This window comes from Eleginops maclovinus, chromosome 21, assembly GCF_036324505.1.
Source record: "Eleginops maclovinus isolate JMC-PN-2008 ecotype Puerto Natales chromosome 21, JC_Emac_rtc_rv5, whole genome shotgun sequence".
In the NCBI taxonomy this organism is placed as follows: domain Eukaryota; kingdom Metazoa; phylum Chordata; class Actinopteri; order Perciformes; family Eleginopidae; genus Eleginops; species Eleginops maclovinus.
In genome coordinates this window covers 2,099,052-2,122,798 of record NC_086369.1, presented here as the reverse complement: position 1 = coordinate 2,122,798, position 23,747 = coordinate 2,099,052, and the positions used below count along the sequence as shown (strand labels likewise).

General features: G+C 41.1%; 2 protein-coding genes across 3 annotated transcripts in view; one reads left to right on the top strand and one right to left on the bottom strand.

Annotated features, from left to right (window-relative positions):
- Positions 1–11,279, top strand: part of vipr1b (vasoactive intestinal peptide receptor 1b) — a 37,634-nt gene extending 26,355 nt beyond the window's left edge. For both annotated transcript variants that reach the window (XM_063912183.1, XM_063912185.1), the window contains exons 6-13: positions 812–944; positions 4,783–4,936; positions 5,029–5,089; positions 5,379–5,451; positions 6,629–6,720; positions 7,215–7,344; positions 7,880–7,921; positions 9,293–11,279. In XM_063912183.1, coding sequence (XP_063768253.1) covers positions 812–944; positions 4,783–4,936; positions 5,029–5,089; positions 5,379–5,451; positions 6,629–6,720; positions 7,215–7,344; positions 7,880–7,921; positions 9,293–9,484 — 877 coding nt within the window. In that variant the 3' untranslated portion in view covers positions 9,485–11,279. The remainder of the gene's footprint in view (positions 1–811; positions 945–4,782; positions 4,937–5,028; positions 5,090–5,378; positions 5,452–6,628; positions 6,721–7,214; positions 7,345–7,879; positions 7,922–9,292) is intronic.
- A 7,819-nt stretch (positions 11,280–19,098) lies between these two features.
- Positions 19,099–23,744, bottom strand: sec22c (SEC22 homolog C, vesicle trafficking protein). The gene is made up of 7 exons (XM_063912324.1): positions 23,480–23,744; positions 22,819–23,030; positions 22,487–22,650; positions 22,188–22,367; positions 21,988–22,106; positions 21,542–21,607; positions 19,099–21,437 (listed from the first exon to the last, which is right to left on the bottom strand). The coding sequence occupies exons 2-7, from the start codon at positions 22,998–23,000 to the stop codon at positions 21,237–21,239; spliced, it is 912 nt and encodes a 303-aa protein (XP_063768394.1). The 5' UTR covers positions 23,001–23,030; positions 23,480–23,744; the 3' UTR covers positions 19,099–21,236.
- Positions 23,745–23,747: the final 3 nt, after the last annotated feature.

The window sequence follows — 23,747 nt, the reverse complement described above, 5'->3', positions numbered from 1 at the left end:
GTGGGAGGTGAGAGGAACAGAGTGTGTGTTGGTGGGATGTGGAGAGTCACACCTGTTTCCTAGAGACACCACAGATTACAGGCAGGGAGCAACACCATGACAGTTTACCTCAAGTAAATTGATCTTTAATTAAAGATTGCATTGAGATTACAGAAGCTAGCAGATCAAAGGCAGGAGCCTTTGATCTGCTAGCTTCTGTAAATCTCTCATTCTGCATGTCTTTCATTTCACATTAAGACTGCAGTTGCATTCAGGCGCAGAAATGCTCCCAGAGTCTAAATATTTTGGAGGGAAGGGTTCACATTGACATTGCAGCGGCTGTTTAACAGCTGAGACAGAATGTTAACAAGCTCTCCTGGCTGTGAGATAAGGTTAGATGCAACTTTAATGACTCCTGAGGGGGGGTTTCCAAAGTGATGGTGCATGTGCTGCATCACAGCTGAGAACAAGCACAAACAAAGGATGTGAGCCAATGGCCACCTCGACACAACTGCACACATTTGCCCATCTGTCTGTCTCTGTAGCACTTCAATCGTCTTAAAAAAAGGAAGATCTCAAAGAATTTGAGTCATTTGTGAATGCACCTCTCTTGTCTTTGAGGTGCGTGAAGGACTATTAAAAACCAAAGCAGACCCGACCACACAGTGATAAAAGAAGCTAATGAGCTCAATTATTAGTGCAGTCAGTCTGTGATCTGATGTCATTTAAAGCTATTAACTCCAAGGACATTGGATAATGAGCATGAAGGCTTCTTCTTTATCGAATTGTGTTCTTTGTCTGGTGATCTGTATTCCTGCACTGTGCATCCCAGGAAGCTCCACTGCACGAGGAACTACATCCACATGCATCTGTTCGTGTCATTCATCCTGAAGGCCATCGCCGTCTTCATCAAGGATGTCGTCCTCTACGAGGTCGGGGAGGTGGACAACTGCTCCTCGGGCTCCGTGAGTTGATTGCTGCTGTCTTTGTCGCTTCATGTGTTTGAGTGTTGGGGATACTTGTTGTCCTTGAACCCAGACGTCAAACCCCTAAAGTAAAAATGTCACTAGTAGGCTAATTATCCACATTAAACCACCATTATAAGGAGATTGTTGTGATTGGTCAACCGTTCAGTGATGTCCCGCCCCTTAACCTATCACGTACAATGTGTTGGAGCGCTAGCCAAAAGGAGTGTGTGTTCCATAGAGAGCTGTTTCACTGCTTAGGGGTATTAATTGGATTACTGTGTATTGCTCTGTTGGAACAGAAGTTATTTTGTTGTTATTTTGTTCAATCATTAAGTATTGATTACCCCCCCCACACACACAACTCCATTGCTCCCTTAAGTTCTCAGCTCACTGTGCTTTAATTTAGTTTGGGAGTTTGCAGCACTTAAGGAAATGATCTGCAGAGACACAGAGGCATATTTTATTACCTGACCTTGAGGAAGCCTTCAAATAAAACCAAATAGCAGGATCAAACCCCAACATAAAAAAGGAGGTGGGTTAATGGGCTAATATTTGGCCAATCATATTTATATACTGAGAGGTTTGTGAGTAAAAACAGGACAGTTACTGGATATTTGAGTTACTGGCGTCCAAAAGGGGGTTTCCTTTCAAGCTGATGTATCCGAGCTTCATGAGGTCTCAGTTACGTTTACACGAGGTTACATTTAGGAATATCAATATGGTGTAGGTAAAAAAGGTCTCTGTTTGTCACAATGATGCAGGAAAGCTCCCCCATTTCACGCTCCATCGTCCAATCACTTTGATATTCTTGAACTCCTTCACATGAACTTCCTTCACGTTTGTTACATAACCTAAATTACATACATTTTGTCATTTGGCTTACATAAAGAAAGCTATGTCAGGTCGAATAAGTGCACACAAGCCCCGGTCTCCTGGATTAAAGTCAGACTTTCAGGTTCAATCTTTCTCTCCATCACATTTCCTACGGCTGCTGGAGGCAGGAACTATAACCAGGATGCTGATCACTATAATAAAGGACCTGTAAGAGGCCTATAGCGCGTTAATTAAACAGTATCTGAACATCTTAAACACATAGGCTGCCAGGCTTACAAGCCATCTATGCTCAGAGTTATCTCAACCCACTGTGTTTGGATGTCTTCCAGTCCGTCACCACCGCCAGACCCACGGAGGCCCCTGAGGCCCCCCGTTACGCTGCGAACACGAGGTTTACGTTACATGAGGCCTCCGCATGATGAGAGGAGCCTCTGAGGAGTGTGTTTAATAGACACTGGCTCCATTGTGTTGACACGAGCCAGCTGCTGTCGTGAAAAACAAAGACATTAGTGAGACAGGTTTGGTGCTGCAGCGCTCATCATGACCCCGACCACTTATCACCTACAAACAAACAGCAACAATAATGGGAATATGAAAGTGAAATCAGTCGAGATATCATCAAAAACGACGATAAATAAACTATATAAGATATTTATCATAATCTTAGTGCATATTATCCCGACATCACTTCCATTCCCACTGCTGGCTGGGTTTCAGGCGCTCTGTGTGTTTGTGTAGGTGTTCTGCATGCTTCATTACCCTTCATTCTGCTGCTGGACGCTCGCCGTAGTGACACATTAGATTAATTCATGATATAATCGCTGTGGGCGGGCTCACAACCAATGCATTATTAAAGGTGCAGTGTGTGTGGCATCCTTCCTCCACATGCCATTGAAGGCAGGCTTTTTAAAAATGGAGCTTGAGCACACAGTATGTACATTAGAAATAGCGTATAGGTAGAGACGGCACATATTTATTCCCCCATGAATTCAGAAAGAGGAATACCTGTCAGCTGCTTTAATGAGACCTCCACACAGGAGCTCCCAGAAAACACACAGAGCGTAATGTATTATTTATATGTGTACATTTCAGCCAGTGTTTTATCCTGTGATGACTTCCAGGACTCCCTTTTCTATTGTAGCTGAATGATTCCCCTCAGTTGATTAAAGGCTAATTAAATCACCTGTGGCTCCTAATTAAGAGCTGCTCTTCGGCCAATCAGAGCGAGGCTTTTCCCTTTCTTACGGGATTCAAAGAGGTAAACATTTCTGGTCCTTCTTCCCTCGTTCAGCACATACTGTAGGACAGTAGTTCCTGGTTTTAGACACTTTTGAGGCGTCTTTCTGATTCATTAGCGGCCTCAGGAAAGGTATTTCTGCAAGAATACCCTTATCATCAAAGAGACATTAGTTTGTGTGTAAAGAAACACTCTTAATAATTATATTTTGTGTAATTTTAGAGTAAATTGAGTAATGTTTCTCTACAAACTAAACCAAATGAATATTATGGAGTTAAAAGCATTATATTTTCCTTAGAATCAGATTTTATAAAGAAGCATACAATGGAAACACTCAAGTTAGGTATACACATACACAACTCAGTAAACAACTCGATTTATTTATTGATCGGTGTCCTATGAGAAGCACTTTGACGTCTTCATGAATCCACTTCTCTTCATTCATCATCTGTAGGATTTCCGGTTGCACCGATGGCTTGATTGTTTTGATTTGTCCTGGCTCTGCTCTTGTTGCCCACCGTTGCTTTATTCATACCCACTCGGGGTCCTTTATCATATTTGCGTCCTCTTTATTCCTCTGCACTACGATCCACATTTCCATATCCCCTCACTCCATTCCTAATCTCTCTCTGTCCTTTTCACCCTTCTCAACCTTCTCCCAACTCCTCCCTGTCTCGCTCACCTCTCGCTGCATCTGCTAAAGCGAGCGACACGTTCACTGTCACCGGGTCGGTTTGGAATGGGCACCCTATGGATTTCTTTTCATCTCCTGCAGGGATCATCAGCTCAGCCCACCCACGCCATTAGGAGAAATAACCTTTGATAGGCATTCTTTTGTAACTCCTTCAGTTCTGAATGAACTCGCCCATCCTGCTTCATTCCGTCAGCCAACACAGCAGAGAGCTGATGGTGTTATCCTGCGTGGCTGTTCCTGTTGATCCTACACTGTCCCTCTGCCCACTGAAATATCTGATGGGTTTCTGCAAAGTGGTGGCCCTGTCTGATTTATTTTCCTATTTTTTGTTTTATGAATTTATTCTCTTATTTATTTATTTATTATTTTGTATATTTTTTTCTCCCCGTTGTTATTTACTTATTTATGTATTTGTATTTTTTTTAACTTTCTTATTTATTTGCTTATCTACTTGTTTCTATCTTATTTATTTAAGTTTTATTTGTATATATATTCCATTTTTGATTCCATTTTAAATTGTTGCCTGTATTGCATTCAGGCAAATTCTCCAAGTACAAAATACATGTAACATTGAACACAGTTTGATGTGGATCTGATCCTTTAAGTCTGCATTTTGTGGGGGGGGGAATCTAATTGTTCTGACTTAATAAATACCCATTATGAACCGTATTTGGAAGCTGCTAACAGATCATTAAATGACTGCTTCTGCAGAACGAGCCTCTTTTGTCACCTACTTTCAGCCTGCCATTATTTCTGACGGCTCATGGATGGATTTTCTTTGAACCACATGTAATTGAACACTCAATTGAAATTCTCAGTGTGCTATAGAGGACATGTTGTTGATTTGTCCCTTTGTGATAGCCTTTTTTCAAAGGGTGCAAAACATTAATCGTCCTCCATCGAGGTAAATAAAGGCAGCCTGCACCCAAGGAATAATCTATACGTGCATTCTCCTTTTTCAAAGATGCAATTTAGCCGCTATTTGTAATGAAGCTGTTCTGTAATATCAATATCTATGTTCAGTATTTATCCATTTAGAAAATCCTCGTGCTTTTGTGTCCCCTTCCCAGGTCGGCTGCAAAGTAGTGATTGTGTTCTTCCAGTACTGTATAATGGCCAGCTTCTTCTGGCTGCTGGTGGAGGGTCTTTATCTGCACGCACTGTTGGCCGTCTCTTTCTTCTCCGAGAGGAAATACTTCTGGGCATATATCCTGATCGGCTGGGGTGAGGACGCCTTCCTTATATGCCTTGAATACGTCTCGGCTGTCCTCCCTGGGGGCGAGACCACCTCTTAAATCTCTCTTTTATGTCCCTAGGAGGGCCGATGGTCTTCATCACAGCGTGGAGCATCACTAAAGCCTACTTTAACGACGTGGGGTAAGACAAACTCCAAACAGCATCTGATCTGGTTTTGATTCTATCTCGGGAATTAATAAAGCTTAATCCTCACAACATTTTCTATAGCAATCATATTTATTCATCAACAATGGTCCCTTTAGTTTAATATTTACTGTCTAAACTGTCTTTATTCACACAAGCTCTAAAGTGTATTTCGCTTCTAATCCACAGTTTGAATCCATAAATGCTGTTCATACTTTAGCTTTTAAGTCTGTATGTCATTCTGTGCAACACCAACAATGAAGTTCATTTACTTTAACCTGATCAGCTGCTGGGATATAATCGAGAACACCGACGTCTTCTGGTGGATCATTAAAACCCCGATTTTGGCGTCAATCCTGGTAAGTTCACAAGCTTTGAGCACTTTTCTATAACTCAACTTCCCCCTCAACATTTACTTAGCCATCTTCTCATTATTTTTCCTTCACTATCTGCTGGATTTCTGATTGACACTCTCAAAGTATAACTAATTGCCACTGGGAGAGCAAACACATTTACAGTATCAGTTTTAAACCCAGACTTACCTGGCAGCGTTATTATTCTTAGTCCCGTTTATATTCCTTCTGCGGATTCAAAGTCACTTACAAAACCTGTTGAGGGTTTGGTGTGTCTTCAAATTTCTAATCTCCCTCTGGACGGTTGACGGGATAATCAGGATCAATCAGCAGACACTTCTCAGCGTCTTCATGGAGGATTTTTCTCCCATTTTACATTTTAAACACACTATCAATATCTGTGGAAACATCTGGAGACAGAGGTTGAAAAGAGGAGTGCTTTTTAATGGTGGAAATAAAGTGTGACATTAAATTAACAAACCAAACCTAGATTTGGATTTATAGCTGCACATAAAATTCCTGTTTTGGATGAATAAAATGCAATCTAACAACCTCTAAAGCCCACTATTCAACATGTCATGTGAGAGACATACATTAAGGGAAGCTGGTGATTGTTTTGGACAGAACCAGGTTAGCCGCCGGCCCTTATTTTAATTATTGGTGAGGCTACAGTGGAGAAAGTGGCTTCTGGGTGTAGCTTTGATCCACAGATCGATCCACTTATCTAGTTAGAAAAACAGACGGTGATCCGGGATGGCAGAGTGTCTGTTTGTAGGCTTTGTGTGTCTGTGAGCGACTAAGACACTTGGAAAGAGGTGTGAAAAGGAGGGTTAAGAGGAGTTCAACAAACAGCACTGGAGAAGCTACAGAAGGGAATAGTAAAAGGACTTGCCAACAGCTTTATTGAATGCTTTGTTCTTGCCTAAGGGTCTGTGATTTCCTCAAAATCTTCTAGGAAATCAAACAGTAGAATTCAATTAGTTGTTTTAAAAGGAAACCTGTCCTTCCTTTCCTCTCTGCATCAGCTCTGACTCATATTTGGGATGCGTTGCCAGTTCAGAGGTTAATCAAAACTCAGAAAGGCTCACAATCAAATTAGGAGACAACATGCATCCAACATCTGGTATGGGAGTGGGATTCCTTGTAGTCATAATTTAATTCATGATTCATACTATCTCCCCAGATGAACTTTATTCTATTCATCTGCATCATACGAATACTTCGCCAGAAAATCAACTGCCCAGACATTGGAAGAAACGAGTCCAACCAGTACTCGTGAGTATCCTTCCTGTGTATTATCCATTAGCTCGGATAAAGGGGAATAGTCCTGATCTCTATAGAAATGTTGGGGGAAATCTACTGACAGGTTTATGTTTTGAGCTGAATTTAGTTTGGAAAGTTAGCAGCATTTAATCCTTTTAATAAAAAACTGTTATGCCCAAAGCGATGCAGGGATGACCAATCCTTTGTGACATCAGAAAGGAAATCCCCCCCCCCCTGCACCTGGTTTGCACATAGATATAGAGCTCCCTGTTTAAATGTTTTATCTTGTGATGGAGAGTGTGTCAAAAGCCGGCCATAATGCATGAGCTATTTTCCCACTGAGACCCCCCCCACCCCCCATCTCAGGTCCTCAGATCTGAATGTAAAATGAAACGTACTCGGGAGTTGAATTTCATTATTGGCATATATAGTGTAGAGACGGATTGGAAATTGGCTTCACCCGAGGGAGAAATGCATTTCATGTTTGTGTTGCTCTGTCGTTGCAGGAGGCTGGCGAAGTCTACGCTGCTCCTGATTCCTCTGTTTGGGATCAACTTCATCGTGTTTGCATTCATCCCGGAGCAAGTGAAGACCGAGCTCCGGCTGGTTTTCGACTTGATTCTGGGGTCATTTCAGGTATATCAGCTATTTTTAGGAAGAATAAATGATCAATTCTGCACTTTTTTCATTGAGGAATTTTGTATTTGAAGCTTCCTTGAGGGTCATCCAACAGTGGAACAGATGTGTCTTCAATCTGTAAAAGTAAAGTAATGAATTAGCTCGCTGGCAGCCGAGACCTGCAAGTGTTTCGATTTTATTTAAAAAGAAGGAAAAGACGTGGCAGCTCTCCAGGGGCTGCAGGGGCTGCGTTACCTTATCAAACCCCCGATGTTATTTCAGTTCATCACTTAATGAGGAATGATGGAGAAGCAGCTCCGAAACCAAGGACACATTTCCAGAACTTCCTCCCATTTCTCTTCCTCATTAAACTAACCCTACACTGTGCATCTTCAGCTATTTACAGGTCTAATAAGGCTGCAAGTGGGAGGTAGATGAATGGATGGATGTACTGCCGAAGCTTTGGACCACAATAACATTCTGTGCACGGAAAAGTCACCACGGTACATTTTCCCGATGGCACACTCTTATCTGTGTTTTTCTGTCCATCTAGGGCTTTGTGGTGGCTGTTCTTTACTGCTTCCTGAACGGAGAGGTCGGTACCCCCCCTTGAAGTGACGTAAACACTGTTTGTATAAACACACTTCCATGCAGAGATAGCCCACAGTGTTGATTCTCAGAAAAGGTAGTTCATACTGCTCTAGCTGCGCCTCGGCATTTACATTCACACTCAGTCCTGAGAGGGTCTGAGTCACCGGGCCGCCTCGCAGCATATTTTCTGCACTCTGCAGGGTGGGGGCTTGGGGGGGGCTTGTAAAAAGCACATAGTTTTTTTTGGCAGGCAGCGACTCGGTGATGTCTGCCGAGGCCCTCTGAGTTGGTTATGTTCCCACGGCGGGGCCAGATTGAAAGGCTTGACTTGACGCCGTCTGAATTTAAATTTTTGAATTTGCAGGTGTCCTTTGTTCACTGTAAAGCCTTGGCGATGTGTACATTACCGCAGCCTTTAGAGTCGTGAACGGTCCTGGAATGATTGCTCATCAGTTGTACCGTATGGAGTCACAACAAGAAATGTAGTATTGACAAAAGACAGAAACTACAGTCATTTTTACCTTACTTGAAAACTAAATTAAAAAGCAAGAACATAAAAATCAGTGTGTGAAATAATCTGTAGGGAGCATATAAAGCCCAAGAAGCTCATTTATGTGACAAAGGTACCGAAGCTTCTCTTTTGTTTGCCCCCTGTGTGTTTGTGAGAGTATGTATTGTCGTTTAGACCCAAAGTTTCTGTCCTTCCTGGCAAATACAGTTTTAGGGCATACTCTGGCACGAGCACAGATCTTGTGAATGCTATTTCGTCATTGCCTGAAAACTACTTTGCTGGTTATCAGGTGTGAGCAGGCAGTGGCCCGGAGAGTCTCTGAACATCTTGAAGGACCGGCTGCAGACTTTGTCCGGAGCTTAAAAGTCTGTAATCCGTCTCTTTACCGCTGCCAACGACTATCTGAATCCCTGGAAACGGGGACCGAAGGCAGTTCTGATTCAACCGCAAGCTCCATATGGGAAGAGAGAGACTGTCTGCACTAAGGCTAGACAAGCTGATCAACTTAAAGGATGAATTGAAGGATTTGAAGCAATCCGCACTGTCTGATGAATCTGAGAGTAGGATGCAAACACTAGCCTCCTCCGTGTGTCACTGAGCTGCTTCTTGACGTGAGAGATGAGAATAGAAAAGAGAAGTGATCCTTGAAAGACACAGCTAGGTTTTTCCTCAGCAATTGTTAAGGGCAGTCTGCTTCAGCTGGACGTCTCCCACCTTAGAGAACACTCCTGCAAATGACAGCCTTAGAAAAGAATCAGAGACCAGCTGTGCTTGAAACTTGAGTACAGCATTGATATGATGCGAGTACCTGAGCATGCATAATAGGGTCCCCTTTTAAAGTACTTTTGTTCTGATCCACTGTAGGTGCAAGCCGAGATCAAGAGGAAGTGGCGGAGGTGGCACCTGCAGAGATACATGGGCTCGGACACCAAATACCAGCATCCGTCCATCGGCAGCAGCAACAACTTCAGCACCCAGATCACCATGCTGACACGCTGCAGCCCCAAAACACGGCGGACTTCCTCCTCCTGTAACGACGACCTGTCTTGCATATGATCACACAAAGAGTGATAGAGACGTTCATGCTGTACAACAAACACTGGAGACAGAAGGACACAGCGTCTGTAAAGAAACGCGCTCGTTAGCACATCTGCTAACGTGTTGCTGAAAGCAAAGTGATGAGAAAACATCTTGTTTATCTCCATGCTTCGTAAAAAAAAGTTGACAGAAATGAGCTTCACAAACAGCCTTTTCACACTTGGATGAGAACCATTCACGATTCATTGCACATGTACTGTACAGGGGAATTAGTGAGTCATCATTATGGATCATTTGGTCAATCGTGATTAAGTTCCCTGTGTGATGTGTCACATTTTAATGGGGTTAGGTCAGGGAATCCTAATGTGAGCAGCACCAGCAGCCCTGCAATCTGATCTAATTATCACTGATTAGAAATCCCTTAGCAGATTCCTGCAGCTCCAAACGAACAAGGCTGGCGCGAAGACACTGATGTTAAAAGTAAAGGAGCTCTGTTCTTTTAACAGCAAATCTGATTATTTATATTGTGACATCAGAGGCAAAGAATAGCACCAGAAATGCATTATGAAGATGTGAGAGGCGACCTAAAAAAGGACTGGATGATAACCAGCAGGATTTTTTTTTGCTGCTGATCCCAGCGATGGGTTTGGAGTATAAATGCCCTTCTCTGCACTATCACTCTCATGAGACTGATTTCCCTCCCATCAGTACAGCCCACCCCCTTGTTTCGTGTGCTTCTGTGATATGTGTTTTTGTATTTTATTTGATGAGCCGATCGCTGACGAGTGCCTGGTTTCATTGTTTCTGAAGTGACACTTTCAATCCAATCTTCAGCGGCTGAGAGCTGCGAAGAGGAAACGCCTTGAAGCAAATCAGACTTTGAATGTTTACATTTACTCGGGAGTCAAATCGCATTGTACACACAAACATACTGTGTAAAGGATTACTCTAGATTGTCGTGCCAAACCGTTTGCATTGTTGCTACAATATCAGTATTGCTGTTTGACAGGAATTATCGTGCTTGTTCATGCAGCAGTCTGTGGCTGAATGCTGAGCATAGCAGCTGAATAATTGCACATAAAAACAGACGTGTACAGAGAAGTGTCGGTCAGCGCTTTGTCGATCCTTCAGTGTGATTTTGAATTCCCTTTGACCCGTCTGGGAGAAGTTTGTCCGACATGTCAGTAGAGTTTTGTGCAAAGCAAAGCAAGGTGACAGGGATGACTGGTCCTGTCACTGCCAGGCCATCATTGTGCTTTTCAGACCACAAGATCAGACGTGATGTGTTGTTTGCTGGTGACAAAAGATAAAAGTTATACTGCATGTTTGGAAATCCTTATCCTCTGAGGGAGTGAGATTTCCTTAAATGATCCCAGCTTGTTGTCAGTCAGTGTAATTGTGCCAAAGTACCTCTCATAATGGTGAATACATATGCACATACAAAAGAAACAAGCCCAGTGATTGGAGGTCAGTCAGGTGTTGCTAGATATTATCTTTTAGTGTTTCGGTGACCTTGCATGGTTGTTTTGTATCAGTGAGATAATAATCCAAAGTGGTTTTGAAATAACCATTTAAATGTGCACTTAAAGCAAATGCAGTGTTGAATTCTGTGTTACATAGAGGTGTTCATTTGCGAGCTTGGATAATGTGTGTGTTTAGTATTTGATTGGTTATGTGTTGCGTGTGAAACTGCATACCTTTGAGAAGCTGCAAATGTGAACACAGAAGGATCTGTCTTAGGTTTCCTTTCTATACTATTCATTGTTTTTGTTGTACAGTGTATGTCAAGATTGCCGTCTTGGCAGGAATATAAACTGCCATAAAATATTGACATTGTTCCACTCAATCTGTGTGAAATGAATTATTTAGAAATATACAATATGGTGGGAGTTCTTTTTTAGTCAATACTTTCTGCAGCATGAACATCTGAATTTATTTCTTCGATCAAGCATCTTTTCATAAGTGCTCTCTTCTACTCGACAAGGGCATCATTTTAAGTTTGATTTGCAGAGATGCTTACTTAGAGAGACCCTATAGTGCTCATTTTCAAGTACCTCTACTGTGATATGTCTCCATGCTTTAATGTTCAAAAAGCTCTTTATGTTTCCCCAAAAACCATAACAGGGTCTCAAGCTTCAGACAAATATGCGAAATGATAGAACCTGTTAGTGTTCAGTCTTTTTCCTTTGCAATATTCACATTTTACAGCTTAAATATAATCAGGTAGCAACACATTTTATTCATTAGGAAGAAAATGAGCCATTAAGAGTATGAAACACTATCTCCAGCCTTAAGAGAGGGATTCCCACATTAGTTGTACTTTTTCTGCAGTGACTGTACAGGTAAAGGTGCCTTTTTTAAAAGACCAAACCATTGGACAACACACCTCTGAATGTACTTTCATCTCAGCTCTTCTTCCAGTGGGATCTGAAGTCAGAAATCAAAGCACCTCTCTCTCCAGATCCCGCCATTGTTAGTTCAGTTACAATATTTGACGGGTATCACTGGCCCCGCTGAGTTTGCTTTGGCGTAATGAAACTGCAGCTATTTGAGTTAATCCGTCTGTTGTCCCTCAGGTTTATTGGTTCACTCGATGCCTGTGAGGCCTCTCGCTGTGCTCAGCAGCACGGCGAAGAAGAGCAAATTCAACCAAGGGAAAAAAGCTGTGTGCCGTAAAAAGATTAACCAACACACGAGCCATGCCTGGTTTAACAGATCAGCCGCTCTCGGGCCTGATGTTTCATTAGCTCTGTCCATGAAGTGGAAATGAGCGTGCATATAATACGATTAACTTTTAATAGGAACTGTAATTATTGTGAATAGAGGGATTATTAGGGTCGTTGCATTAAATATCAAAAACAGATATATTAAACACATCAACCCTGAGGCCCTGATGTGTTGTCGCATGCTTGTCAAATAAATATGATCATTTAAAATGGATGCTTTATAGTGTCTTGCTGCAGACCAGAGAGAAGATGGATGATGTTATTTTCAGTGTCCCAGTGACACTTAAAATGTGCAACAGGTGTCTTGCCTTTAAGCGTCTATTAATATTCATGACACCGCTTAAATATTCATGCTTCAAATAAAGCAAAGTTTGCAGGGGAGAGTGTCCAAGCGTCTAAGAGGCTGCTTTGATTTCCGAGACCCTGATTTAAAGGGAAGCCGTCTGATCCGATCAGAAGCCAGGAGTCATGCTATTGAACATCAGAGGTTCAGCTGCCTTTCAGAGGACAAGCTGGAGGAAAAGCCTCCCTGTATATCAATGATTTCATGTAAAGGTTCTTCTCTTCCATGCAAAACCTTAAAGAGAGATGCAGCTTTGTTGGGTAAATACAGAATTGAACTAGTGCTTTGAAAGTTTATGAAAATATAGAATGCCAGCTGGCATAAAAGAAAACTAACGTTAGTTCTAGCAGGATGGCGCCTTAGTGACATACGGCCCAAATACTGCAGACTGGTCAGGGATGGTTCAAATTCTTGATTATAAGAAAAATAAAGAGCTTTTTGAACATTAAAGCATGAAAACATGTCACAGTAGAGGCACTCAATACAAATATGCACCTGAAAATGAGCTTAATATGTCCTCTTTAAGTACCACCAGAAACGTAGATAAAAGAGTGCCAATATTAGACGTGTATTAACGAACCAAACTCCAAGGGAAAGCTAACACTGCTCCATGTCTGCTGGATGTGTTAATAAGCCACTGTTTGCTAACACGTTCAACATAACAGACCTATAAAGTCATGGCAACTATGTTTTCCATTTGTTGTTGCTGGATCTGCTGCAGCAGCCTGAACAAAGAAGACAAACAAATCAATTCATTAACACAATAGAAGTTATTTTCCCCTTCAGGTTTGTCACTGCCAATGCACAATGTAGTAGAAACTGTTCGAAAAAGCACCTTGATTCCTGTTTATCCGAGGTGTCAAGAAGCTTGGGAAATTCTTTCACACATTCAAACAATGACAGGATGCTTGATATCGCTTCCACATAATGAATGTAGTATTTAAAGCATGCCGTCATGTCCGGGTCTGGGCTGTTAGGGCGGGAAGAGTTATCACCTTTATGTATACAGTCTATAGCTATCACCTTTATGTATACAGTCTATAGTTATCACCTTTAAATATTCAGTCTATAGTTATCACCTTTATGTATACAGTCTATAGTTATCACCTTTAAATATACAGTCTACAGTTTGCTTTATATTATACACATTTGACAGCGTAAGGAAACCTGGAAATAAAGTTTGGAACTATCCTTCAGATACAAAATAAATTAGAGAAGTCAATGAAGTTTTAAATGATAAGGTAATCGTTTGGCATTGACTGACCGAAACAAAACTATCATTTCACTAAGAACCTCAGATCTACCAAGTTTACTGAGTCTCTTTGGATCAATTACTTTCACAACTACAGAAAATCCACTTGAAGGCAGACGGAATCTCTGTAGGCTACTGGTGAGGATAGAGGAGTGGAGTGAAGTTGATTTGTGTCTGCTTTGTGATTGCAATAATTGTTGAGTGGAGCCAGTGAGCAGAGAACATCAAAGACCCTCTAAGGTTTATGAATTGTTGAACATCCTAATAAGCATAAGGGACATGCTGTATAGCCTTCAAGTCCTGAGTAACAGACCGGGAATGAAGACAGACATATGAACATCGTGTGAAAGCTTAGCCATTATTTCTGCAACACCTGCGAAAGCACACTATTGGAATCCAAGAAATTAATCAATTCTTATATGAGAAGCAGTTCGAATTGTACCCCCTGCTGTTGATTTTTTGTTGGGCATAATTCTCACATTTTTGATATTGGAGACCTCCACAGAGACTCTGCTTCAAGGATGGCCCTGAGAAGTGAAAAATATGTCTGAAATTGATGGAAAAAGCTCAAGTGGCCGCCGGCATGTGGCATGGTCACTGGACCTGGGACAAAGATTTAATGGCCTTCGATTTTTTTTTTAAATGGTGGGGGGGGGGGGGGCCGAAGTTACTGACCTTCTAATTTCATACAGTCTTGGAGCTTCCGAAATACTTCATGTCACTGTTAAAATATCAGGGAAGAGGCTTGACATTTTAAATAGTAAGGTTGTTTTGTGGGCTTCTGCTGCTGCCACTGTGATTTTAAATTATGAATGGGATAAATTGGACATTTTAATATGTGTATTTTTCCACTTTTGGGATGTCAATCACTCATAAATCACTTTTAGCTAACCGTTTCGGCTAGCTATTTAGCTGCAGAGTTATTGCTTTAACTAATCTTCCAGCTTAATATTTAACATTTATGCATTACTTTCAGATAAGTATTTATCCATTACTCTACCTATTCATTATTTATATTTTCCTTTTAGATATCTCAACAGTTTTTCCAATAAGTGAGCTGCCTAATTGAATCTGTTAGCTCGCTCGCTATCTGTTTACCTGTATTTTTGAGCTAGCTGCTCCATAATGCTACTGTTTCCATTTTAACTAATCTTCCGGCCTAAGATTTTAACCTGTAGGGAGAGTTGGTTAATTAGTGCCAAGGGGCAATTAGTGCCACCCCTGATATCTAGAAAACCATAGAAGAAGTTGGTCATGTGACCACATATTTTTGAAGAGGCATCCATTTCAATCATCCTGCAAAGAAGGGAGACCCATGGCTTGAGAGGTAAGCACATTTAACTTCAAAAAATGGCTGTGTTTGAACAATTTAGACAACTTTGAAAGCAGTTCACACATGTTTTAGTGCTTTAGTAAGCTACACCACGAGTCTATACAGTTAGCATGATGCTAGCTCTAAACAGCTGGGGTGATTTGTGCCAAAGGGCCGCAACTTAACCCCAACCTATGATTATTTACTATATATTACTGTATTGTATTTTATTGTTATTGTACATTGTATTCTTACATTTGATCACTAAAACTATGTGACATTCTTAATTTTAGACCAAAATCCATCATGCCACGCAAAGACAGACAGGAAAGAGCAGTGAAAGAGGTGCAACAGGGGAAGACCATACGTCAGGTTGGAAAGGAGATGAAGATCTGCAGGATGACCATAAAAAGATATATGGATAAGAAAAAAATAGGAGAAGTAACAAAGGCAGGCTATGAACGAACAGCAGTCGCCAAACGAGTCTTCAATGAGAACATGGAGAAAGAGCTGGCTGACACCAGCAGCAATGTTTCATGGCATAGGTGTCATGAAATGCCGTGAACTGGCTTTTGAGTTCGCACAAAGAAATAGCATTGACATGCCTGCCAGCTGGACCAGAGACGAAAAAGCAGGTTAGATCAAGTATAGGCTATTGGATAGTTGTTTGGAGCGGATAGCTTCAACTTGTCTGAATGTAAACTGCAATGTGCTGATAGACTTTGAACCTTTTCTAGGACCTGATTGGTTCAACGCCTTTAAAGCACGCTACCATTTGGCATGCCTTCTTCTGCCTTCTTCTGCTCACTTGGGTTATGTGTCTCAAGAAGTCATTCTTCCCTTGCCAAAAGCCCCAGAAAGAAAGAACAGAATTGTAAGATAGAAAGTGAAAACAAGAATCGTGACCGACACACCTGAAGATGGAGCTGGAGAAGGCTCACAAAGAAAAAGAGGATAAAAAGGCTGAACAGGAAAAGAGAAAGAATGACAGAGAGAAGGAAAGGGCTCTGAAAGCTGCAAATCAAACCAAAACCAAGAAGAAAACGGCTGTGTACAGTAGCTCAGAAGAAAGCTCCACCACCAATGATGAGGCAGAAGATGGCCTGGAGAAGACACAGCAGAGAAAAGGAACGGGCTGAAAAGGAGAGGAAATAAGAAGGGGGCTCTGAAAGGGTCAAAACCAACCAAGCCCAAAAAGAAAGTGCTCTCCAGTAGCTGAGAAGAGAGTGACTTTCCGATTCCACTTAGCGATGCCACTCATTGTGAGAGTTCAGATGTCCAGAGTGATGATGATGATGATGATGGTGACAAGGATCTGTCTGCTGGTGACTTTGTCATTGTGAAGTCTGCAGGTAAAAAATCCAAATCCTATAACTATGTTGAAGGTGACGAGATCAGTGCAAAGTTTCTGAGGCAAAGTGGTAAGAGGTCTGTTGATGGAAAGCCCATCTTCACATTTAGAGAGAATGATGAAGGAGTTGTCCCTAGAGGTGATGTGCTCAAGAAACTACCCACACCACAAAAACTTGGTGGTACAGAAGGGAGTGTAAGTTCACATTCCCCTGCAGCATTGACTAGTGGGATGTTCAGTAGTAGGCCGAATCTGTGAAGAGATTCAGATGCAGAGGATTAGGTGCTCCTTTTGGAATTTTAAGTTTGTTCTGAGTAGGTGTTCATGTGGCGCTAGGCCTTGTTTAAGCAAATTGGCCTCACCACAAAACTTGGTGGTACAGCCAGAAGGGAACAGAAGTTCATATTTCCCTGCAGCATTGGACAAGTAGGGTGTTAGGTGTTCATAGGCCTGGTTATAGAAGAGTGGCCGTTGATGTTGTTAAAACTTTAAACAAACATGAAACTTTTATATAGCATTATTGTTTTACTTCAATTATCAATGGCACAATTTACCCCAGTGTATTGTCTCTAATGGCACAACTTACCCCGCACCGGGGGCAAGTTGTGCCACAAAACCACTTGTTTTTCTAAAGCTGTATTTCTCAAACTGTTTATTTAACATCCGAAGTGATTGCACAACATCCTAAACTATATGTACATATTGTAGTTGGAGGCATTACTGTAACCCCTAGCTTTAAAGGCACTCAAAGTAAACTACTTACCCCACTCTCCCTATCTATTACTTTGTGATAATTATTTATCCATTACTCTACTTATTCGTAATGTATAATTAGAGCTATCTGGTTTAATTACTTAGCAAGTTAGCCAAAGTAATGGTTAACAGTTAGGAAGCTAGCTAGCCGCTCCATAATTCCACTGTCACTGTCTGTTGATCCCTTAGTTACATGCTAGCCACTTCATTTTGATAGCTATCTATTTTAAACTGTCGGTCTGAGACAATAAATAGCACTGACAAAAAGCATGTTTAGCCTGTGTGCAAAAACGATCACATTTAATTGTTAAAAACAAACATTTGAATACCAAATAGGAGTGAGAAATGGAAGTTCTGGAGTATTCATTGAGGCACTCTGCTCTGAGGAGAGAAATGTTAGCGTAAACACTTCAGCTGGACCACCCTGACTGTTTGCTAAAGGACAGATGACTCTTCTCAACACAAGGAGCTTCTGCCAATTAGGATAAAATAGGTTCATCCCAGGAGATGAAGACTGGACTGATCATTTCATTCAGAGGAATTGCAGGAGTGATGGCTCTGTGGATCATATAATGGCACTAAGAGCTCTGGGGGACATGCCCAATTACTTTCTAGGTGGTAACCTCACATATCCTTGTTTAATATTAATGAAAATGCTGACAAGCACTCTGCATGCTTTACAGCTCATGACACCGCTGAGTCAAAGTCTGTAGAATAAAAACGTCAATAGAGACAATGACTCAGATATTTATGGGAGGGTTTTATGGGTCTCTCTAGGAATTAAATTGGTTATTGGTGACGTTATGGGAAACCCCCGAGAAGGACACAGTAGTTTAAGGTCAAAGGTTGTGAATAGTAAATGTGTATCATGCAGTGTACAGTAAGACCTACCCTATTGATCAGAGGGGGAAAACACTGTTTTATCCATAGTAGAACATTCTTATCCCTCGGGTCCTTGCAGTGATGTCTATATGAGGACTAAAGCTACGTTTACATTGTCCTCTACCTTACAGCACTCATCAGACACCATGTAACACCAATAAGAAGGAGCTGTCTTAATAGTATCCTCTGTCAAAGCCGAAGTCAATATTTTTGTGTACAAGGCCTTCATCCAAAAAGAAGAAGGAGAAATACACTTTCTCTTTTCTATTTGAGAAAGTATGCAATCAATTATCGACAGACTTCTCTAACAGCCATCAGTGTTTGCAGGCAACATAAACTGTTTATCGGATGAAAAAATTAGCAGTATTTTTAAAGTAAACCTAAGTGCAACGCGATCTGCCATTGAGGAAAACTCTGGTCAAACGAGGACACAGTGATTTATCTGGACTTTAAGCCTTAGTTGATTCAGGTTTAACATTTTGGACTTAATTTCACTCTTCCAGCTGTTTAAATCTGACCAAAACTACTTCATTCAGGTACCAAATTTAGGGTCACCATTTCTTGAAAGAGCAGTAAGATTATTTCCACAGATGCACTAAATGCGTCATCTAACAAAACCTTTTCAAATCATTATATTTTCCCACCTTTCTGAACTTTCCTGTAAGCTGGATTCTGTCTCAAATGTGAATAATGACAACTAAAGCTTCTTCTACAAAGCTACAGGACACTACCATGACATGTGTTTGGCTTTCACTCTACTATTACTTTTGGATAAGGCTTCAGGAAACTTATATCAATAAATATCAATTACTCATACAATACGGACCACATGAGAATCCCTGCTGACACCAATGGCGATTCAACTGTGAAAGGGCTCTATCTAGTGGAAGTCTGGAGAAATACATGGAGATTGAATGCTCCAAGTTTAATGTGAGTTCAGTTGTATCTCTTCCATGTCTATGCTCATAATGAAACATGCTGAGTATAAAGGAAACAGAAATCAAAGACCAACACATGGGAAAAAAGACACTGTTTATTAATGAAATGTCAGTTTTCACCACAGCAGGAGAAAATCAAGCCCTGTCATCACCAGTGTATTTGGCAGTTACAATTAAATACATTACTTCCCATTACTACAAACAGGTTGCAGCCACAAAATGAACAATATCAATCTCATAGAGTGTATTTAGAGACAGATCATACAGACCGCTTTATTATTGAACAAGATTAAGAATACATCCCGTTAAACAAACCAATTATCGGAAGCCGTTTCCTCTATTCTGATTAAAACAAAATATTAAGAGAAGGCTTCCACATGTTTCTATTGTACAGTGCATTTCTACTCTATGATGAACTAAAGGATCCTTCATTTCTACTTAAAGTGTTCAAATATCTTCTTTTACCATTTTTAAAACAACTTGTAGTCAGCAGTACAACTGGTGACTATCAAAACTATTACAGCTTCACTAATGTCCTGCACAGAAAATAGAAAAAGTTGTACTTGAATTGAAATTGAGTCTACAGTGTACTCCTCAAAGACAGTGTAACTCTCACAAATTAGCCAAAGATTACACAATTTACTTTACTTACGTTTTTTATTAAGAGCCTCAACTTTGTAATAATCAGCAACACAAAATGTTGCATTTCCTGTGAAAAAAATGTGAGTTTCTTCACTCTTTATAAACTAGAAGTGACTCAACTACTTCTAAATTGTGAGGGACGTTTGGATTGTCGGATGAAATGCAACCTTTTAGTTTGACATTACATTTCCCTCCAACTTTCTTGATAGAATACTTACACACTGTAAACTAATCATTTAATTCCCACGCTGAGCAGACATTAGTGCAACTATTAAGCTGTAAATAAATGAATATCTAAGAAGCTAAATACCCCAAACATAAACACATAATTAACTAAAATGAGACATTGCCTATTAGTTTAGCAGCACTACTGTTCTACAGTCAAACATAGACCATATGATTTTATATGTTTATAGGAATCTGATGACTAAATACGGGGAGTAAAGTAATAACCAAGTAAACATAAATCAGGATATAAAAGCTGAACCCGATGCAGCACATTCAAGAATAATCGCCAACGCAAAACAAATCTGAGCCTAATAGTGCAGTCCAAAACTCCAACGAATTTCAATACAATTTTACCCATAAAGTCAGTGCCTTCATATTCATACCCGCAGTTTTTACAATTCAAAAACGATGAGATCAGTAGAAAAAGAATCTGAATCTTTGATCGTAGAAAAATGTAGTTGATGTGATAAATGTCTCTTTATATCACCCTACTGTGATAAACAGTGAGATAACATGCCTTACACGTAATGAAGATAAGACTACCATTCCCTGTTTTACATGAAGAATGTAGTCACTAAATAACGGAGCCCTTACATTTGATCCTTTGCAATGACTAGCTGAGCACTTGCCGGTGTGTAAGTCCACAGAATTAAACAAGGTAAATCAATCTTCTTCAAACAGTAAGGCGCGAAGCACCCACAGATTAACCTTTACACCTTTGCATTAGGGTTTTACTGAAGCCTAATGATTAAATAATGTAAAACAAATAAGAAAACCTGCTTCACCTGACCTCAAATCAACTCTATATCCTTAAGGAACCGATCATAACCAATGCAGATGCACTATCAACTACAAATCTAGCATATGTTACAATCACCAACTGTCATGCAGCGTTGTAAACTGATTACACAGAGATAATCAAAGCCTGTATAGCAGAAATAACACTGAGCAGAAAGGCTTTCAATAGCTAGCTTCAACAGGTAGGGCTGAGAAAACATGATTGTATCTTCATGAAAAACTTTGGTCAGCAATTCTGACAGAAAAAAACATTCCTAAAAAACCTTTTTGGGAACATGATGGCACAAATATTTTGTTTCTAAAACAGACTTCTTCTCGAAGCTTTTGCAGATCCTTTTAAAGTTCCAGAAATAACTGCATGTCACTTTCATTCTCTTGAAAACAAATGTACACAAAGTGCAAGTACATACTGTACACAAGAACATAGTAACTTGGTATTACAGTTGTCCGTTATGACACAAAATGTGTAAATGTCTTTATGTTAAAACCCCATCTTCATACCTCAAGCTGTGCGAGCTGCAACGTAGTAAAAGGTCCTCTCATCCTCAGACTCCACAGTCATTGGTTCTGTCCATGAGTTTGCGGCTGAGGATGAGGAGGGTGGAGATGCAGGCGACTGAGATGTGGAAGAGCAGCTGCCACGGGTTCCTCGGGCCGAGCAGGAAGAGGTTGCATAGAACGATGACACTCAGCAGGGCGAAGGACTTGGGCTTCTTCAGAGATGAGTGGAACAGGTAGAGGTGGCACTGCGGACACAGAGAGGTCATGATCATGAGGTCAGAGAGAGTCTACATGGTAAAAAACCAAGTAGCAGTATGTGTTTTTAAAAGTGACCATGAACTATGTTTACCTGACACACACAGCAGACAAACGCCAGCAGGAACGCCACAACGTTCCAGATCCCTTCATAATCATCCTGTGTGTGGAGAGGGAATAAAGATACACAAACTGATGATTTGACATCGTTTTAAGTGAACCAGTCACTTCAGATAACGGCTTATTCACACAAGAGTGACAAGTTTGCAGTTTTATGCAGACCTCATTATTATCAAACTTCTGCTTTCACAGCAAAACGCTAATACACAGCGGTCAGTACTGCCAACACATCTATAATTAATGTTAGCTTATACAGGACTAGTTTTATCCCCAGCTAAACATGGGTTTGTTAGTAAGTGAGAGAAAGGCACAGTGCAGCATTGTTTCTCTTAAACAATACTTTGAAAATGCATTATTTTAACACGAAATATACTCTCATTTATGAAGCATCAACATGCTAGACTGCAGTTTTTGCAATACCTGAAATGTGTACTCTATGAGGTGAACACCACGGATTATGTTCAACGATGCACACACAATATTTAGGACCAGAGAGAGGATGCCTGGCGCCGTCACTGGTTCCAGTCGAACACTCTGACCTGTTGAACAAAGGAAAGTGACCATAAATACTGTGAAAATTATAAAACAACATGGAGTAATAAATGCTATGTTGTATATACCTGATCCGGGGCCCTGCTCCATGTGTCCATTAGCAGTGCCGTTGGTGAGATCAACTTCCTCCAGGTTAATTTCTTGTGGTGGCTGGATGATCAGATCCCCCTGGACCTCTGCCAACGTCACCTCCAGGGCCGGCCCCCCGCTCCGGTTGTACTGCTGCTTCAGCTTCTGAATGGTGCTGTCTGTAACGTATAAGAATTTTACTCATTAGTTCAAAACATCACAAGACAGGAGCTTTGTTTGACAAACCCTTTGATCCGCCCAAATGATCAACAGATGACAACATTACTCATCTCCTCACCAAATTCCAAAAATGGATAAGGCCTGTCTGCCAGGGAAACAGCAGTGCTATTGAAGCATGTTGTGAACTCCCACCGCAGGTCTTCCAGGAAGCAGAAGGCCTTAGCCACAGGGAGGCTGCAGTGGCACACGGTCATGTAGGATACACCCTCTGAAGAGATGAAGCTGAACAGGTGAGAGCAGAAAAGGTGTTTAGTAAACAAACAGCCTGACACCGCGTGGCACTGAAGCCCCTGTGATCAAACATTCTGTCCGTTTTTAGCATCACAAAATCAGTTGTGTGTTTTTGCCTCTACAGACACTCTGCTGCCGCTTTGTTTCCTGAAGTCTTACAATATGTTGAGCTCCTGGCCCTTGACGGTCCCTCTGTCAGGGAATCGGGCCAGGGTCTTGCTGATGGTCCGGAGCTGCTGCTTCCTCTCCTGGAGCTCTCGGTTGTGTTCAAAGTCTGTGGAGGCCGACAGGGGGAGTCCATCCCTGACCCGAACCACAAAGGCAAACAGGATCAGAGACATGATCCACTAGGTCCATGGAGAACACACTGCCTGCATGGGGTAAAGATGATATCATCAGTAGTGCCATGTAAGGGCTGCACATTCATCTTCTTGACAAACCAATTCATTAAGGTCTATAATCTATCCGAAAATAGTCTAAAAGGCTCATCTTTAGTCCCAAAAAGTCAGCTCTATATTCAATTAAAATGCACCCAGATGCCTGTTTATTAGGCACAGTGAGGGGGAAATAAATGTGTATCAACTCCTACTGTTATATAGCAATAGATAAACATGAAAGAGTACTTTAATTATCTTGTTGTCCTTTTCTTTGCATATTAGACACTACCTTTAGCAGGTGCACACATGGACTGACCACTGGGTGTTTATTACTGTGCAACTACGCATGTTTGACAATTGTGCAATAGAGCTAAACATTGCTCTGCTTCGGAATGACTAACATTTCAGTGTATGGTATATTATATTCTGTAGGAGCGTCTTACCTCAGTATCGTGGGTTTCATGCTGCACTTTGTTGCTATTAGCTCCTGGAGGCTAGCTTGCTATAGCATCATATAAAGGAACCAGCAGGTAGCTAGCAAAAGGCTTCACATACAAGTTATAATCGTATACTTTCTAAACAGCGATTCATACATACAACATGGGTAATAACATATGCGGAAGAAGTTATATTTAAATTAGCCAACGAGCTAGCTTTACATCTTCTTCCGGATACAACAAAACCACAACAAATGCACTACGGTAACAAGGG

What these genes read in the sequence shown, in the direction of transcription:
- sec22c (XM_063912324.1), bottom strand. Translation starts at nt 23,000, where the DNA reads ATGTCTCTGATCCTGTTTGCCTTTGTGGTTCGGGTCAGGGATGGACTC. An exon ending in GGCCAGGAGCTCAACATATT is followed by an intron (nt 22,651 to 22,818) that starts GTAAGACTTCAG and finishes TCACCTGTTCAG; the next exon opens with CTTCATCTCTTCAGAGGGTG. An exon ending in TTATCCATTTTTGGAATTTG is followed by an intron (nt 22,368 to 22,486) that starts GTGAGGAGATGA and finishes TATACGTTACAG; the next exon opens with ACAGCACCATTCAGAAGCTG.